The sequence below is a fragment of the Sminthopsis crassicaudata genome, chromosome 2, assembly GCF_048593235.1.
Source record: "Sminthopsis crassicaudata isolate SCR6 chromosome 2, ASM4859323v1, whole genome shotgun sequence".
Lineage (NCBI taxonomy): Eukaryota > Metazoa > Chordata > Mammalia > Dasyuromorphia > Dasyuridae > Sminthopsis > Sminthopsis crassicaudata.
In genome coordinates this window covers 538,413,127-538,434,003 of record NC_133618.1, presented here as the reverse complement: position 1 = coordinate 538,434,003, position 20,877 = coordinate 538,413,127, and the positions used below count along the sequence as shown (strand labels likewise).

General features: G+C 33.1%; 1 protein-coding gene across 1 annotated transcript in view; it reads right to left on the bottom strand.

Moving 5' to 3' along the window:
• AAGAB (alpha and gamma adaptin binding protein) overlaps positions 1 to 20,877 on the bottom strand; it is a 62,926-nt gene that overhangs the window by 33,469 nt on the left and 8,580 nt on the right. The window contains exons 2-5 of the mRNA XM_074294738.1: positions 5,382 to 5,572; positions 5,145 to 5,241; positions 4,570 to 4,659; positions 226 to 309 (exon numbers count right to left, since the gene is read on the bottom strand). Coding sequence (XP_074150839.1) covers positions 226 to 309; positions 4,570 to 4,659; positions 5,145 to 5,241; positions 5,382 to 5,572 — 462 coding nt within the window. The remainder of the gene's footprint in view (positions 1 to 225; positions 310 to 4,569; positions 4,660 to 5,144; positions 5,242 to 5,381; positions 5,573 to 20,877) is intronic.

Genomic DNA, 20,877 nt, shown 5'->3' with positions numbered 1-20,877 from the left:
GCACAGACCTTTGAACATGGACACTCAAGAAATATCTGCTGAGTGTACAAACAACTATATACATGTACAAAGCTCTTAGAAATGCTACTTTTGTCCCTTCCAAAATTGAGGACTAGAGTTTGAGTTAAACTCTTATCCAAAAATGTTAGAAAAATTAAAACTTACACCATTTTTTAATGGATTCAAAAAGAGAAGATAATGACTCCTGTCAGTGCAATTACTTACCACTCTTCATTACTACATTCGACCAAACATTAGCATTTAAGGCTTGGATGATTCTTTTTACGCCAGTAGATTCTGGGAAGTCATCTAATTGAAGAGGGGGTGAGGGATAGAGGGGAGAAACACATTTTACTCAAACTATGTTACATATATAAATAAAAAAGCTTTTATAAGAACCTTATATATAGTAAGCACCCAGCAAATATTTAATACATAAGTAAATCTAATTGATACTTTTCATTGACTATCAAGCAAATTCAGAGAGTACTCCACTACTAACAAGATTATTCTATAAATGAAACCCCATGAACTGATTTCTGTAGTGTAATTTTCTCTGAAGCAGCTAAGTGACTGAATAGATAAATCATTGGATCTGGAGTCACAAAGACGTAAGTTCAAATCCAGACATCTTCATCAAGTCACTTAACCTCTCTTGCCTTAATCCACTGGAGAAGGAAAAGAAAACCACTCCAGTGCATTTTTGACAAGAAAATTACATGAACATTGTAGTATCCACAGAGTTAAGAAGAGAGAGACACAAATGACTGACTGAACAACAATAATAATAATAATTAGTTACCTCTACTAACTCATAATGGACAACAATATCCAATGAAAAACAGATATCCCTAGAACTTTTTGATCTTTAAATATTAAGGAAGGCAATAATAAAGAGTTGTCTAGAGAGAGACTGAGGGATCTTTGAAGGTGGGGACTTTGTTCTCTTACCCCTAAATAAACAAACCCAAGCATCTAGTATAGTATCATGAATAGATTCTCAGAGAGATAAATGATAATAGTATATAATAATATAGTATAGCTTAATAGCATATAATAATAACTAACATTTACATTGCATTTCAAGGCTTGCAAATATTACCTCTTATCCTCACAACTATCTTGGGAAGTATATTTTATCATGCTCATCTTAAAGATGAGGCAACTGAAGCAGAAAAATTAAATGATTTGTCCAGAATCCTAAGTCTTACTGACTCCAGAATTAGTGTTCTATCCACTATGCCACTTAGCTAATCACTATTTAATAATGGAAAGTTCTTAACTAAGCTTTTTTTCTAATCAGAAAATATTTAATATGTGGCATGTAAAGTTATCACTGAAACAAACAAAAGGACATGATAAACAAAAAATAAGGCATTGAAAGATCCTGTTTTAAACCATGAGATAATCATGACAATCACATTTCATTAGGAAACTGTTAACTTCAAAACAAATTACTTGGGAAAGCATTTCCTATTTTATTACAACTACTGGAAAAGCTGAAAAGCAATTTGGCAGAAATTAGGTTTTTGGGAGAGTGGTTGAAAAACTTGTAGCACAAGGATGTAAACTGACTACTACTTCATCATAAGAAGTGACAAAGATGAAGAACTCAGAGAAACATGAGAAAACTTGTATGAGCCAATACAGGATAAAAATGGAACCAGGAGAATATCTGTACACTTAGGACTTAAACACAGATGGTAAACCTGGAATAACCACCAGGATCAGCCTTAGTCCCACAGAAAAGACAATGAAATATACATGTTCTTTTGTAGGTAGAGATGTGAGATATGACAGAAGTGCACTACTGTGCAACCTGTGGTGGACATTGTTCCAGCTGGTTTTACTTAATTCTTTTTATGCTATAACAGAAGGCTCATTTTGTATGTGTGCATGGGGAAAATTGTGATGTAAAAATGAAAGACATCAATAAAGTGTATCTTTAAGAAAAAAGAAATTATGGTCTAGATAATAAATAGAAAGCAGCTAACTTAATGGAAAGATTTATACTTTCAGTGGTTTATAATTTCAAAATTGTAGGAGGAAAAGACTAACATTTGAAAGGCTTCCCATGCCACTAAACATTCATATTCAAAAAAGAGAAGACAGGAAGGAGGGTTCTAATGATATGGCATGCTAAAAGACTCTGTTATTGGCCCAACAATTTTACCAAAGCCTTAAATGAAGACTTATTAAATTTTCATGATACAAAGCCAATTCTATAGAAGATATAACGGATGTAACCTTGGGTTCAAACCAAGAAGATGAAATGTAACTTGGATCAATGTAGAGATCTATATATAAGTTTAAAAAGATGTAGCTGCTTATGGATAGGGTAGGTAAAGCAAAACTGAACAGTAGTTCATGTGGGAAAAAAAGAAGTGGACCACAAGAAAAAAGGCAATACATCTAGGTATCATGTTATAAGAATGGGAAATAAAGAAAAGTTCAAAAAGTCTTTCCCTGAAAAAGGGTATTTAGGACATCTCACAAAACATGAAACATATCTATCTGTAGTAGTAATGAAATTCATCAACTCTTAGCATTTAAGAAGCTAGAAGTTAAAAAAAAATAGCAAAAAATTATTTAGATTGACCATGCTGAGAAGTTTATAAAGGTCTAATAATATCCCTAGTTGACATACTACTTATTCTCAGTATCAGTAAGTAATTTCATTCCTACTGAATACATCAGGCAACCAATATACTAGATGACTAGCAAACTGTAAAAATCAGAAACAAAAATCCACAGTGGTTTGAAAGCTGAGAGTTAATATGCACTAATATTAGGTAGTGCCACAAGAAACTGTTTTATACCTCTTTCTGTAAATGTTTTGCGCAAAGTGGGGAGAACAGACAATACCACCACTTATAATCTCTCTGGAAAGTCCTAACATTTTGGCTGGTCAATGGCTCATTATCATTAATGACCCATTACAACTAATACAACCTTAGCATTAAAGCAATATGAAGTCATTCTGTAAGGGAAGTTCCTCTCTAGGCTTATGTTACAAAAAACTACATGGCTTTCTAAACACAATGGCTGTCTAATATTTTGTCATTTCAATTACATATGTGATAGATGATCTAGAAAGTTAAGGCTTGGTTTCCAATGTTAGAATTGATATTAATTTTAATATCAATTTTAAGGTAATTGGGAGTTCTGAGCTTTAGGCATAAACAAGGTATAGTATAAATGAATTGAAATTTAAAATGAAAATATCATTTTAAAATAAAAAATGATAAGTGTTGAGTCTTGAGGCCAATGTGATCATAAAATTCTAACAGAAGAAACACTCCCATTTTAATAATAGAACTAGGGAGTTCTGTTCGGAGAGGTTTAAAAAAAACAAAGTAGGTATAATTTTATTTGTCAATTTTCATCTTCAATATTTTTTAGAACCTTAAGAAAAATAGCCTAAATCTTTCATTTCAATTTTGTACTTTTATTATCCGACAATATCTTCCTTCTCAAAGAAAGGGAATTTTGTAAAACATTGTAAAATAAACAGGTAAAGAATCTAGAAATACCTATTTTCATACCAACTTTCTAGAAAACACTTGTGTGTATGATCCACTACATATTCTTCAGCCTGCTATTCAACATGCTCTCTAACTTTGCCCTAACTTGCCTCTCCAACCTCATTCCTCCCTAGTTTTCTAAGAGACTGGCCATTCCAGCCAGACAGGTTTTTTCCTTGTCCCCTCCACATAAGAACCATTTCTATTTCTATACCTTTGTTTCTACTGCTTTAATATAATCGAGGCCCTCCTCAGTCCTGGCTCCAATTAAGAATTGCTTTTCTTTAAGTCCAGTTCAACACCTACCTTCACTAGATCACTCCAAAAAGAGTACTTCCTGCCCTGAATTCCTGTAGTGCATGTTATTCAGACTGCTCATTCGTATTGCTCATCTGACAGTTATTACAGGTTGCCCTATAATGCCTGCTAAACTTATAAGCTCAATATTAAATGCAGAACAAAAAATATTTTTGGATGATAATGAAAATGTAGATTCTAAAAATCTGATGATTCTATATTACATTTGAATCCTCCTGAGGAGGCCAATTTCCTTCATTGTCCAAAACCTATATATCTTTGAATCCATGGTTTTTACTACACAGAGATATTACCTCACAAAAACCATGCTAAGTCTAATCAACTCCAAAGATCCAAAAAAAACCAATTTAGTAGCTAGGAGGATCCTAGGATCACTAGAATTCATCCTTCAGTAGCTACAGATTGACATGGTTGGGAGGGAAGGGGGACTTCAGATTAACAAAACCCATTATGAAGATGCAGATTTCAGCATTTTTTTTTTTAATAAAAAAAGCTAAGAAAAGGTCCACTGCAGGGTCTGAATCTCAACTAGAGAACCTTTTTAAAAAATGAAAATTATTGACAAAGTCAGGTGAGTCTTTAAATCAGGTTAAAAATAAAGAAAGCTTTCTGATTTTATTGTGACGTTTGCCATATAAGAATGTATTTACATTCTCTCAAGCTCTAGCTTAAGACTATTGTTGACTGTTGTTTTCTACTGAAGCAGATTTACATTATAAGCACCTACCATCTTCCTCAGGTAATTCTTCTGGACTAAGTTCTACCAACTCAAAACCATGCTGGATACACCATTCTTGAGCTTTTGGTCGGTTTACACCTAAAGAAAAAAAGTAAAAATAGTATGCATATAAAGAAAAAACACTAAATGACACCAAAAAACAAGCTTTCCACTACTCTTAATTTTCCTTCTTAATGACAAGTTTTAAAATGGGGAAACTACAAATATATCTATGTCTATAGATATAGATCTACACAGGTATATATATATCTATCTATACATAGATAGATATATAGATATAGATATAGATATATATATGTATATCTATATATATATGTATATCTATATACATATATATATGTATATCTATAGCTATGCGTATGAACTAAAGATTTCTGAATGAAAAAATTTTTAAATGTTCATTTTCCAATACTTTATTCTTTTCCAAAAAGTCTTTCATTCGCTAGTTAAAAGCTGTCAGAAAGATAAAGCCTTCAACACACTATATTGCATTCCAATTTAAGAAAATGCTCATACTCTGCATACCAAAAAACTGGAAAATGTGTATTATTTTATTATCTTACCATTTTCAGAAACTCTGTCACAGACCAAGATCATCACCTCTGGTAGCCATGCTTCTGCCAGTGGGAGCCATGATGAAACACTGTCAAGACCAGATTTCTTGGGGAAAATATAAAAAAATACACATTAAAAGGTGGTTTGCATCAAACTTACTCCCATCCCATTCCCACTAAAAAATAAAGAACATCAAGTAAGCCAATAAGGTCTCTTATAGGGACCATGAAAATACAAGTTCTTACTTGTGTGCTGTCAAAATAAACAATGAATGCCTGGACAGCCTCTGAAATTTCAGCTGTGATGAGGAATCTATTTGGTACCACACACAGATTGATGTCTGCAGAATAGTACTTGTTATCAATAGTCCAAGGATAAAATCTCACACCATTGTTTGCAGGAGTATCTGCAGCAAGATCTTCTGTTCCAAGAATATCTTAAAAAAAAAAAAGTTAGTATGTAGATTACCAATACAAATTATTACATTTAATTATTACAATTTACAAACTTACTGGATGAGGGATTAACCAAATGGATATTCTGGTTGTGCCTTTTGTACATAAATTACAAAGGGGCTTTTATGTATATTTCCAATAATATCCATAGAATCTAAAATGGGAAAGAGTATTAGAGATCATCTAGTCTAATTGAGGCTATTACAGTAGAGAAATGCAGGGACTGGGTCAAGTTCACAGTTAAGAAAGAGCCATGTCAGGTTGTAAATTCGGGTTCTTTGTTCAGTGTTCTTTCACTATGCTATGAGAAAATAATGAGTAATAATGGAGATGTTACTTAACTTAGTGACTTTTTCCACTAACAAGTATTTACAGATGAAACAGTAAGGATGAACAGACTAGACAGTGATAGGAACAGTCTTGTAAACAGCCATCTGCTCATTCACCAGGGAGAAGTGATTTATGCCAGGTGAATAGAAAAGAAAGAATACTAATTTCACTCATTTTACTATTGAGAACTTGTTAGAAGGAGGACTATAACAATTCCGATGAGTTTGTAAATGTTTTGACCTCCTTCGCAAACTACATATACAAATACAAGGTTAATAGTACAATGCTACTAAAATAGGTGATCTAGCCACATTCCTTGAGCTAACTGCCTACATAGATATTAGCTAATGAAGTATCAGATGCTATTTAATTCATATTTATGCATGATCATAAGGTTGCACAATTTCTAATATAACTAAATCATCTTTCAAAAATACCCAGATTAGAAAGAAATAACTTTTATTGTAGTGTCCCAAAGGGCAAGGATCCAAGCTTATTATATGAGTGACGAACAAATAAATATGTGTGATTTATGTAATGCAGAAAAACAGTCTATGCTATCACTAGTTGAATCACTAGAAAAATTAGTTATGATAATTTATTTTTAAAAAATGCTACTTCTAACCCATAATGAGCTATGAAGAACTCTGAAAAGACAAAACATTCTTATGATTCACAATTGATAGGATATTTAGAATCAGAACTTAAAATTTAAATCCTAGAGAAAAGAATATGCACTTTAAAATTCCCCAATATTTTGGTTCATTAACATAGTGTGAAAGGATTTGGAGAACATGAGGAAGAGATGTTGATAATACATTACAGAAGGAGGCAAGGAATAAATCAAAGCAGTTTATTCTTTCATTTACTACATTACCATACAGGCTGCACTCAAAAATGAGCTCCCTCTGAAAGAACAAAAAATAAACACTAAAAAAAAATTATATGAAATTATCACTAGTGTATTCATTTATCCTTTTTAAAAAAATTTCTTACATGATGGCTTTCTTTACTTTTACTATTTAACTATCATTCTCTTATTCTCAGTCTCCATATATGTGGTCATTCTCTATTCTTGTCTACTACTAAGAGTGTGATTTTAGGCTACACTAAGATTTCACAGCAAGATTTGGGGGGGAATGTGGTGGGAAGGTAAGATGGGGTAGTGGAGTAGGGAAAAAGTATATTCTACATTCAAATTAATACATTGCCTTCATTATAAGGAAATATTATCTCACTCATAAAAAAATCTCCTGTCAGTATGTCATGGAAAACTACAACCTTTTCTTCTGAAACAATTCTATTGTGAATTTTACTCCCTCTTCTGTTTTTTTTTTTTTTTTTTCTCTTGGTAAAAGCTTTAGTAGACTTAAGGAGTTGATATTTTTTATTTGTCTCTAAATCCATGGCTATGATTCCTATTAATATCCTAATCCTGGGGATATATATACATTGAAAAGGCAGAATTTGGCCTTGCATCTTTAAGAAATGATCTGCTCCTTCTGCTTAATCTCTACCTGAAGTCATAATCTTTTATTTGGTGTCAATCAATTCCACAGCAACCAGCTGCAGTGTCCCTCATGGTGGATTATGACAAGTTCAGATGGGAAATAAGCAGAAGGAACAGATGAGTTATTAAAATCAAAGGTTCTGTTTTCATGTAAATGTCTCAGAGAAAAAAAAAATCCCTAGATCAAAGTCTGTATCACACTCAATGCTAATTTCCTCAAGCAGGTGGCATAGCAATATGTGGTTGTTTTTCTTAGAGATAACAACTGCACTACTGATACACACTTCGGAGTGTGTGTGTGTGTGTGTGTGTGTGTGTGTGTGTGTATGTAAAGCAAATTGTTCCAGGCTGAATTTAAAAAAAAAAAAAAAAAAAGTTTGTTTTTTTTTTTCTTAAATACCCAAATGGAATCAATCATCCATGGTTTTTTTTAATAACTAGTTAATTTACTAATTTGGCAAAACTATTTTTCAGCACTTAACAAATCCAAAGATTCTCTATTTCATGGTACTCAATTTGAGTTAAATTGATTTCTGGCAGTCCATCTACATCATTCAGTAGTTAGAACTGATATAATCACTCAAAAATTAATATTATTGCTCAATTTGGTATATCTGTTTAATATATTTTTGATCAGGAATTGTGATAGTATCACTACAGAAAACTCCCAATGTAAAAACTATCTTCATCAATCCAGGTCTGCAACTGGGGGATCCAGATATTAATTGACAACTTCTGGTCACATAGTATGTGTTAGAAGCTGCACTGGAATTTGGATCTTCCTGACTTCAAGATGATCCTCTATCCATTAAAATAAACTTTTTCTTGTACAATTTATTCTTGATTATTAAGAATGGTCCATTTTACTGATGATTTTTAGAATGCAGGCTTCATAGATCTATTTTTTTACATATAAAAATCTCATCTTTTAATATATATGAATATACACATATATTGTTATTTTTTAAATCTGTAAACACTTATTTGACATATACAATGCTAAAAGTCTCTAGATAGATACATTATATAAATATACAGATTATAGAGGTCTGTTTATACTTGTATATACACTCAGATGATGGCAAGAATAACAAGTTTGGAAAAATGAAATCACAAAATATAGTTGATTCTATTACACTGTGCTGTCTAAAACATGTTGAAAGCTTTATTTACCAGTCTTTATCTTAACATTTTCTTTCTAATAGAAACTTATAATAGTGAAGCTACATATGGATTTTATTATCACATCTGTAAAGTATTAAGACTATGGATAAAGCAATATCTTATTTTACTTCTTGTTGCCTACAAATATTGTCAAGTATGGTTTAATTTAGCAACATAAATGTCTATATTGAGAACAGTTTTCTTTCCTCAGTCAACTTTGCTAAATGGTTCTTAAGTATTTATTACTACTATTACCACAAAACCCACTTACCCAACTAAACTTATTCAAACAATCAGAAACAATCACGTAGACTTAGAATCAAAGAACCACAGTATCACAAATGTCAGAGCTAGAAGAGACCCTCAGAGATCTGTTAGTTTACTTTTTCTCATTTTTCAGATTTATGGATAACAGAAGTTAGTGATTGGCCTAAGGTCACACAATTAATTAGTACAAAATGAGGGTTAGAATTCAGGTTTCCAATTATTTTTTAATTGAGAAAGGATCAGACCCTTTCACAACTTAACAAAATTTTAATAAAAATAACTATTAAGATGAATCCAAAAGTAAGCTATGCCCTTCATGGTATTTTATGCACATCAAAATAGTAACTCAGTTCTGACATACCAGGATATGTGAACTTGCAGGCAAAATTACCAATCAGGGATCAGTTTTTCAAATTATTCCTATGGTTTTCTAGTGTTTACCTGTCTATAAACTGAGTCATGTGTTTCTTAAGATTTTGACAAAACTTGGTAGAAAAACATGTCCTGGTGTCCCTTTTTTTCTACCCTAAATTAAATATTGAATGGTTAACCCTAATGTATACAATAAAAATTGGGGACATTGCATGACTCTGAAGTAGTACATCATATCATCACATATTGCTTGGCAGCCACCTGGTGGAGCTATGAGATATGTATGTATCTATGTATGGATGGATGTATGCATGTATTTATGTATGTACATGTATTTAAATGGAAAAACACTGGGTATGTGCCAGTTGTCATAACTAACTTGGCCAATTTTACTGAAAATGTTATTCTGTCATATAAAATAGTATGTAGCATAGTTAATAAAGAAATGAATTATTGTTCTGGCTTTAGCAGAAAATAAAACTTTTTCAAGTTATGGGTAAACAAAAATTATTTGGCCATGTCACTCATTCTTCAGTACAATCCAACAAGCACTTACTCTATGTCAGACCCTATGTGAGACAATGGGAATATAAAAGACAAAATAAAAAACTAGTCCCTGTCCCCAAAAGCTAACCATTTGCTCTTGATAGCGCAGCAAACTTCTTTCCTTTCAATTTCAATTCACTTTCTTACCTCCTTTTGATCCCAGACTGCAAATTTAGGAGACTAGAAAGGAAGATTAAACCGAGCACTATATTCCAGTACATTATTTCAGCTTACTTTCTATAAACAACCATTTTAAAAAATTGTTATTTTATGTCTTTATACCTCTTTCATTTCTGGAAATATCCCTCCCAACTTCTTTACTCCCCCAAATCATTCCTTAGTAACAAAGAATAAAAAACCTAAGAAGGAAAAAGTGATTCAGCAAAATTAAGCATTATAAGTTTCATTTTTTTTTAAGAAAAGTTTTTTTTTTTTTTTAAATACTTTATTGTTCCTATCACTTAATCTAAACATAGGTCTGTTCACAGGGAAAGTAGGTAATCTAAGCCAAACATGTCCCTTTCATTTCTGGAAATATCTCTTCCAACTTCACTACTCCCCAAAATCATTCCTTATTAACCAAGAATAAAAAAAACATAAGAAGGAAAAAGCAATTCAGCAAAATTAAGTATACGTTTCATTTTTGAAAGAAAAGTTTTTTAAACAAAACTACTTTATTGTTCCTATCACTCCTACATCTAAACACATAGGTCTGTTCACAGGGAAAGTAATCTAAGCCAAGCAAACCTTTAAATTAAAACAAACAAACAAACAAACCAAACCAAACAAACAAACAACAAAAAAAAACCAACTCCCCCTGGCTTGGAACATTCTTTTTATTATTATTATTATTATTATAACTTTTATTGACAATAAGTATGCACAGGTAATTTTTTACAACATTATCCCTTGCACTCACTTCTATTCCAACTTTTCCCTTCCCTTCCTCCACCCCCTCCCCAAGATGGCAGGCAATCTTATACATGTTAAATATGTTATAGTATATCCTAGATACAATATATGTGTGCAGAACCGAACAGTTATCTTGCTGCACAGGAAGAATTGGCTTCAGAAGGTAAAAATAACCTGGGGGAAAAAAAAATGCAAACAGTTTATACTCATTTCCTTCTCTGGGTATAGCTGATTGTGTTCATCATTGATCAAGTGGAACTGAATTAGATCTTCTCTTTGTCGAAGATATCCACTTCCATCAGAATACATCCTCATACAGTATTGTTGTTGAAGTGTATAATGATCTCCTGGTTCTGCTCATTTCACTCAGCATCAGTTGATGTAAGTCTTTTCAAGCCTCTCTGTATTCATCCTGCTGGTCATTTCTTACAGAATAATAATATTCCATAACATTCATATATCATAATTTACTCCGCCATTCTCCAATTGATGGGCATCCACTCAGTTTCCAGTTTCTGGCCACTACAAAGAGGGCTGCCACAAATATTCTTGCACATGCAGGTTCCTTTCCCTTCTTTAGTATCTCTTTGGAATATAAGCCCAGTTATATCCCAAGGAAATACTAAAGAAGGGAAAGGGACCTGTATGTGCCAAAATGTTTGTGGCAGCCCTTTTCATAGTGGCTAGAAACTGGAAAATGAATGGATGTCCATCAATTGGAAAATGGTTGGGTAAATTATGGTATATGAATGTTATGGAATATTATTGTTCTGTAAGAAATGACCAGCAGGAAGAATACAGAGAGGCTTAGAGAGACTTACATCAATTGACGCTGAGTGAAACTAGTAGAACTAGGAGATCATTATACACTTCAACAATGATACTGTATGAGGATATATTCTGATGGAAGTGGATATCTTCAATCTAGAGAAGAGCTAATCCAATTCCAATTGATCAATGATGGATAGAATCAGCTACATCCAGAAAAGGAACACTGGGAAATGAGTGTAAACTGTGAGCATTGTTTTTTTTTTTTTATTTTGTTTTGTTTCTCTTCTCAGATTATTTTTACCTTCCGAATATAATCCTTCCTTTGCAACAACAACAACAACAAAATTCGGTTCTGCACATATATATTGTACCTAGGATATACTATAAGATATTTAATATGTATGGGAATGCCTGCCATCTAGGGGATGGGGTGGAGGGAAGGAGGGGAAAAACTCAGAACAGAAGAGAGTACAAGGGATAATGTTGTAAAAAAAAAAAAAAAAAAAAAAATTACCTATGCATATGTACTGTCAAAGAAAATGTTATAATTATAAAAATTAATTTAAAAAATTTAAAAAAAAGAAAGAAAATAGAAAAAAAAAAAAAAGAAAAAGGAATATAAGCCCAGTAGTAACACTGCTAGATCAAAAGGCATGCACAGTTTGATAACCTTTTGCGGCATAATTCCAGATTGCTCTCCAGAATGGTTGGATTAGTTCACAACTACACCAACAACGAAGTGGTGTCCCAGTTTTCCCACATCCCCTCGAACATTCATCATTATTTGTTCCTGTCATCTTAGCCAATCTGACAAGTATGTAGTGGTATCTCAGAGTTGTCTTAATTTGCATTTCTCTGATCAATAGTGATTTGTTGTTTTGTCATCTTTATTTTATTTGCTCACCCTATCTAAGCGCATTTGTTATTTTTCCAATTGGTTAGATCTGACTTTATTTGTGTGGAAAGTGTTTTGTAGTTTTGCTCACATAGTTCCTGATTTTCCCTTGGCAGATAGCTAAATATTTTATACTATTGGTAGTTACTTTAAATGGAATTTTTCTTTGTAACTGTAAGTGTTAGATATGTATTAAGAATACTGATGACTTATGTGGGTTTATTTTGTATCCTGCAACTTTGCTGAAGGTGTGGATTATTTCTAATAGCTTTTTAGTAGAATCTCTGGGGTTTTCCAATCATACCATCATATCATCAGCAAAGAGTGATAATTTGGTTTCCTCATTACCTACTCTTAATTCCTTTCATCTCCTTCTTAACTCTTATTGCCAAAGCTAGCATTTCTAACATAATATTAAATAGTAATGGTGATAGTGGGCAACCTTGTTTCACTCCTGATCTTAATGGAAATGGTTCCAGTTTATCCCCATTACATATGATGCTTACTGACGGTTTTAAATATATGCTCCTGACTATTTTAAGGAAAAGTCCATTTATTCCTATACTCTCAAGTGTTTTTTATTAGGAATGGATGTTGGATTTTATAAATGATTTTTCTGCATCTATTGAGATGATCATATAGCTTTTGTTAATATGGTTATTGATATAGTCAATCATGCTAATAGTTTTCCTAATATTGAACCAGCTCTGAATTCCTGGTATAAATCCTCCTGGTCATAGTGTATTATCCTGGGGATGATTTTCTGTAATCCTTTTGCTAATATTTTATTTAAGATTTTAGAATTAATATTCATTAAGGAGATTGGTCTATAATTTTTTTTGTTTTCAAACCACCTAGTTTAGGTATCAGTACTATGTCTGTGTCATAAAAGGAATTTAGTAGGACTCCTTCAACCCCTATTTTTTCAAATAGTCTATATAGCATTGGAGTTAATTGTTCTTTAAATGTTTGGTAGAATTTACTTGTAGATTCATCAGGTCCTAGGAATTTTTTTTTAGGGAGTTGATTTATAGCTTGTTCTATTTCTTTTTCTAAGATGGGACTGTTTAACCAATTTACTTCGTCCTTTGTTAATTTGGGCAAGCTATATTTTTGAAGGTATTCTTCCATTTCACTTAAGTTATCAAATTTATTGGCATAGAGTTGGGCAAAATAACTCCTAATTAATTATTGCTCTAATTTCCTCTTCATTAGTGGTAAGCTCTCCCTTTTCATTTTTAAGACTAACAATTTGATTTTTTTTCTTTCCTTTTTTAAGTCAGATTTACTAAGGGTTTATCTATTTTGTTGTTTTTTTCATAGAACCAACTCTTAGTCTTACTAATTACTTCAATAGGTTTTTTTACTTTCAATTTTATTGATCTCTTCTTTTATTTTTAGAATTTCAATTTAGTGTTTGACTGGGGGTTTTTAATTTGTTCCTTTTTTAGCATTTTTAGTTGCAAGTCCAGTTCCTTGTCCAGTTCACTGACCTTCTCTTTCTCTATTTTATCCAAGAAGGACTCTAGAGATATGAAATTTCCCTTTATTACCACTTTGGCTGCATCCTACACATTTTGGTATGACATCTCATTATTGTCATTTTCTTGGGTGAAGTTATTAATTATGTCTATGATTTGCTGTTTCACCCAATCATTCTTTAGGATGAGATTATTTAATTTCCAATTACTTTTTGGTCTATTTTCTCCTTTCAGGAAGTCCAATAATTCTCAGATTATCTCTCCTAGATCTATTTTCCAGGTCTGGTGTTTTCCCAAGAAGGTATTTGACATTTTTTCCCATTGTTTCATTTTTTTGGTTTTGCTTGACTGATTCTTGGTATCTCCTCAAGTCATTCATTTCCATTTGTTCAATTCTGATTTTTAATGAATTATTTTCTTCACTCACTTTTTTATATCTTTTTCTAATTGTCCAATTAGTTTTTAAGTGAGTTGTTTTGTTCTGTGGAATTTTTTTCCATTTTGCCACTTTTATTTTTTAGAGAGCTATTTTCTTTTTCCAATTCACTAATTCTGTTTTTCAAGGATTTGATTTCTTTATCCACTCTATCTTTAAATGAGTGGGATGACTTATCCAGACTCTTTTGCCAAGCTTCCCTTTCTTTTTCCCCTTTTTCTTCTAGCTCTCTTGTAAGAGCCTTTTTAATTTCTTCTATGAGTCTTGTGTGTTGAGGACCAGATCATATACCCCTTTGGGCATTCATTTGGAGACAGTCTGTTTTTAGTCTCCATAGGGTTTAAAGTCTGCTCTCTATCTATATAGAAGCTATCAATAGTTAGAATCTGTTTTAATTTTTTGTTCATTTTGACAAAGAAGAATCAAAGAAAACAAACTAACAAAAAAGACAAATGCAGTCTGCTTTTTTTTTTTGGGGGGGGGGGCTGATAGTATTACTGAGCTTCCTCTACAGACTGCAGGGAGCAGCAGTGAGGCAATAGCAGGACAGCAATGGCTACCTGCGTCTGCTCTGAGACTCTGAGAGTGTGCTGGGACACTCCAGGTAGTGTGGATAGGTCCTGAGACACCCTAGCTTTTCGGGGTTACAGTCTTTACCTCCTGTATTTACAGCTTCTCTGCTGATCTACTGGCTTGCTGCCAGAGCAAAGTAGCCACACTGTGGTAAAGATTTCCCCTTGCAAAAACTGCTGAGATCACATTCCCCCCCTCCCCCAATCAGGTCAGCTCAGTGTGGTCTGCCTTCCATACTCTCACTGTCTGCTGTGCTGCAGCTGCCTGATTTAGCCATCCCCACCCACGAGCAAAATCAGACCTTTTTTGGTGAATTTCAAGGATATCTTCTGTTGGTAATTATATGTGGGTCAAGCACTAATTCCGAGGCCTTGTCATGAAATAAAGTATTCTGAGAGAAAAGACGGAGATTAAGTAGATGTGGATGTCTTCTCTGCCATCTTGGCCGGAAGTCCCCTGGCTTGGAACATTCTAAGATAACTTGAAATTACAGTGAATTCACAGAAGATATACGTGCAAGGTGGTGTGGGAAAAGAGAAATGAATTAGAAGTCAAAGGACCTTGTTTTCCACCCAGGAACTTTAAGGTACATGACTGGGCAAATGACAACTCTCTGGGATGCAATTTTCTCAACTGTAAAATGAAAGGATTAGAGATGATCTCCAAGGTTCATCCTGACAAAAAATTCCATGATCTGCTATCTATTTTTATCGACTTCTCTTAAGGGAAAAAAAAAAAAAAAAAAAAAAAAAAAAAAGTGGCAATTTCCAAATTAAATATAAGTGACCTGGGAAATGGCTGCTATTTTGGTTGATACCTTTGGCTTTTTCTTGATTCTTCCCTCTCCTAAAATTCATAAATCTAATCAGTTAACAAGTACTGTTAATTTTACCTCCATAACATTTCCCCTATCTACCCTTTCTACTTAAAAAGTCACTACCCTACTATAAATTTCCTTTTGAGTCACACTTGCTCAAAACAAAATTCATCTTTCCCCCTAACTTTTCCTATTTTCCCAACTTTACTATGCTAATAGAGAGCATCACAATCCTTCCAGTCACTTAGGCTCACAACCTAAGGTATAGTACATGACTCTCTACTCTCTCTAGCTTCCTGTAAATTGTAGGATTTACATACTGTTTCTCTCATTAGACTATGTGCTTCTCAAAAGCAGGTACTACATTTTATCTTTCTTCATATCCCCAAAGTTTGATATAATGCCTGATAAACAGTAAGCATTTAAGAAATACTTATTCATGTTTCCCGGAGCAGGCAAGCTCCTTCAGGTCTGGAACTATTTAGAGTTTTTGTTTTTATATTCCCTCCCCAGAACAATTTAATCAATGGCTTTTTATCCTAATCAGATTTATAATTGTTTTGCTCTGCTAACGTGATGATAGCTGAAACTTAAATGTATTAACATTGAGTTATAACATTGAGCCTCTTGCCAACGCTCAAAATGGATGAATTGAAGGTAATTATATTTAAAGGATGTTTAAAGTTGAAAGGGACCCCAGAACCTCTCCAGTTCAATCCTTCTACCTAATGCACAAATTCTCTTTTGTAAAAACTCCTCAATTTTATACTTGCTGCCCTTATTAGCAGGTGTTATTTCAAAACACAATGCTTTTAGTGTATAAGAGTATAGAGCAGAGAAACAAAGGAGAAAGCAACAACACTGAAGCAACCCTAAAAATAACACCTACTTGCCATGCTTCTCATCCCCAAATTCTTTTCTTGGTCTACTTTTTTTCCACAAAACTAAAAGAAAGGAAAAAACAAGTAAGAAAATGACAAGCAGCAGTCTGAGATTAGGTAAAAGAAAAAAGAAAAGAGGAAGTAGGTGGAGAAAAATATAGATTTGGAGTAATGGTTATGCAATGTTAAAATTCTTTATAAATCAACAATGCTCCTTAGTACAGGTAGAGATCTTTAAAAAGAATAACAGACCCATATTAGTACAGGCATAGTCATAACTACAGAGTTACAATTTCACAAGCATGTCACTTGGGAGCATCTTGTCCCTTCTAATATTTTGTAGCAGTTGTTAACTAACAGACTATTCCCAGAGGGCTCAGAATAGATCATATTTCTGGCAAGGTAAAGAGACTTTATAGGAATTAAATTTAAAAGCCAAAACCATCTTTATGCAATGCTATGCTTGGGACTTTATACAGACAAATGCCAGGCAATTCAAAGCTGTGATTCCCAAAGAAAATATAACCTTTTCCCCTGGTACATATGTATATAGTGTGTTGTTTCTCTCTGTATGATAAATCAATCAATGAGGCAGTATTACAGTTGTTAAGGGGAAAATAACTGAATTTCCTGATACTGGAACTCTTCAAAGATCAGCTATAATACTGCATTAACAATAAAAGTGAGATTTTGATTTTGTTTACAGCATTTAATTAGCTTTTCTTCCCTCCCTGGCCACACTTTGAATTCAGATTTTCACATACCCTTGGGCTTCTTGTGCTATAGTGGAAACTTAAAAAACTGAAGCATAAGAAACCCAATCAAGTGTTTCTCTGCTTGCTTTCTCCCAATGACCATCTGGAGTTAGGCTCAGCTGGCTAGTCTTAAAAAGTACTACACATAATTTTTCAAATGGAGTGAGAGGTGTTCTATATCACTTTGCAATCAATTCAAAGCTACATTTCGACAAACATCTAAGAATTAGCCACTTTCTAGGGATCAAATCCACCTAAAAACCTAAAGTAAAAATGTATCAACCTATGGAGAAGAGGATACAATCATCCCAGAAACTCTGAGATCCTTTGATGAGTGATTATCTGTAAGTCAGATAGTATGATGAAAGAAAGAATGAGGGCAATTTCATAACCTGCTGCTAATTTTTACAAAGGAATCATCACCTAAACAATAAGAGTTTATAAGGAATTTCTTCTCAACCATGACCAAGAATAATACAAGTAATAAATGTTACAAGGATTCTGAAACAAGGCAATCATGTTTTAAGATGCATTTTTCAACAAGTTCCATGATGCACAGTGTTTTGGAAGATCTGGATCCTGTTCCAGTCTCTCACACTTGCTGGTTGTGTGACTATGGGCAAGTCACTTAACCTTCTTAAAGGAATGTTCCCCAGGAAATTCTCTAGTATGCTTCCTTTTAATTTGCCAATTCAATGAGCAAAGACATGAGTTGTAATCAGGCAGATGAAAAGTGTTTCTCCAAGAAATTTTCCCTACATTGATTCATAAAGCCTGTAAATACTTCTGATACAAACTAATATCCTCTTTATACTATTAATTTTCTCAAGAATCTTTGTGCAAGGTATCCTGAGCTAAGTACTAGGATTTATTTTTTTATTTTATTTTTAGGAGGGAAAGGGAAGGAGGGTCCCTGACCTGTGATTTTATCATTATAAGTATAGGGAACTACCTGGGAGCTTCATGCATCGATGCAGACTGCAACTCTGTAAATTACATTACAGAAAACAATGTAATCAATAGCCTTAGAAAACTGCTTAAGTCACCAAATGACTTGTCCATGGTCACATAACATATTAAATATAGAATCTGTAATTTGAACTCAGACATTCTAATTCTGAGATCAGTCCAGATATTCTAATTCTGAGATCAGTCCTTACTCCAATACATAGTTTTCCAAGTGCTAGAAAAAAAAAAATTGCACGTTTTGGCCTTCAAGATATTAAATCTAAAATTGACATTCATTAGATTGTAAGTTCCTTTAAAGCAGGGACTATCTTTTGCCTCTTTTTGTGTTTCTAGAGTTTAGCACAATTCCTGGTACATAGTTGACCCTTAATAAATGTTTACTGATTGATATGGAGGGGAAGAGAGAATGTGCAAAGATATGTAAATAAAAGGTAATTTGCTGAAGGAGAGAGAAAATCCAACAGGAAAGATGGAAGGCTTCAGGAAGGAGATGAAAACTAGATAAACCAAGAAGATAAGGATCTTGGGAGTGCATAGCACTCCCTAGGTTTAATTACTGGAGACTACTATGAAACTAACTTAGGGTAGCATCCAGTACAAGCCCTAAGTAAATCACAAGACTACAAGTGGCTCTGCATACATGGAATTTTAGAGCTTGATCATGTATTTAGCCCAGATGTGTCAAACTCACATAGATTTTTGAAGGATGCAGGGTTGAATTAAAAAACCACAAATTAACATTATATATGTTGTACTGGATTTTTATTGTGTTAAACATTTTCCAATTACAATTTAACTCAAGTCTGTTACCCCTGATGCTTGTTCAGTTTTCTAACAAAATGATATCCTAATGAGATGGGATGGCTTGCCCTAGGTCACAATGTTATCCAATTTATGGTCAAACCTGACCAGAACTCAAGGTTTCTTACTCCTTGCCCTGCACCATATTCACAAACCTTTTTCTAACAGGAATCTTAAAACTCTTCTTGGAAAACAGGGAATGAGAACTACCCTCTATCTGTATAACAGCGTAAGGTTCTTTTTTTGGTTTATTTGGGTTTTTTTGTGGGGTTTTTTGGCCAATAAATTTTCCTACTCTTATTTTAGAACGCACCTTTTTTTTTTTTTTTTAATCCAGTCACTAATGTTATTTTCTTATCTATGTGTGGAACTGGTTCTCCAGCTTTAAGTAGGAAGTTAACTCCAAAATAAGTTATTTATAAATGGACTATAAACACGAAGCCTGAAAAGCTTCATAATTTTTGAAGTGTGTTCACTGCAACACTCATCTCCAGAATAATATTCTTGCTAGAAAAGTTCTATATAGAATTTAAACTTCTCTTTAAACAGTTGTACACTGGGTCTTACTGCTTGAATGTCATTATTTATTGAGGAATTATATAGAGGAAGAAGAGAGCAAGTTGCTGAAACCAAAATGATATATTTTCTAAAAGTTTTTGCCATTTGCAACACAAATACAAACTGAATTATTGCACAAAAATAAATATTTATGTCTAGAAAGTTTGTAGTGATCCAAGATACAGTATCCTACCTTACAAATAGTTCCTCCTAATATGGGACAATGAGATAATTCACCGGTAATATCCTCCCCAAATAAAAAGCAATCAATTTCAAATTTAAATGCCTTTCTGTTATACTAAAAAAAAAAAAAAAAAAAAAAAAAAGGCCAACAGGGAAAATTTGAAAACATTTCCATAAAATATAAGCTTTCCCTAAATGCTGTAAGAGACTCAATTTTCCTTTTAAAAAGAAAAGGTAGGTCACTCAATAAGCATTTACATTCACTGTGCTAGGTACTGGAGATACAAAGATAAAAATGAAAGATAGTCATCATGATAGGTCATAGATTTAGAAAAGAAAGGGAACTTAGAGGTAAACTCTTCTTTTTATGAACAAGGAAACTGAGGTTAATGAAGATAAGTCCCTGGTGTAAAGTCAAAAAGATGATGACAGAGCAGGAATTAGAAGCCCAGTGTTTTCAAAGCTTGGCAAAAAATCCAATAAAATCTCTCCTACCACATTGGTAGTGTTGATACCAACTGTGAATATTTTGGAAAGTCTATTATATCCCTGGAGAGGTTAATTATAGACTTAAATTAATTTTCTCTCCTTTCTTTACTTTTAGAAGGATAATGGCTCAACATATCCATATTTTAGATTATCGATTAAGGAACTTCATGACCACAACTCTTTGTTAACCACTTGGGCTGCTGCTACTGGTCAGTTCTTTTATCTCCTGGAGGAAATGATCATTCTAGTCAAGGATAGGAATAGTACCACAATAAAATAAGATATTTTATTTAAGAAAAATAGTATTTCTATATTCCCAAGACAAATAAAAAGGAATACTGGGGATCCTATGAACAGCAGCAGCAAGGACATACAGTTGAGAAATTCAAAGGCTTCTTTCCTGGTTTGTGGTATGTAATTCTGGCTAAAACCAAATAGCATTCTGATCAAGAAAATATTTTATTCACAAAAACATTATTGTTAATGATGATTACATTTCTAGGTCAGTTCACAAAAATCTATTTAGCCTATTGTATATTTAAAAATTCAACTTAAAACCACATAATCTAAAATTTG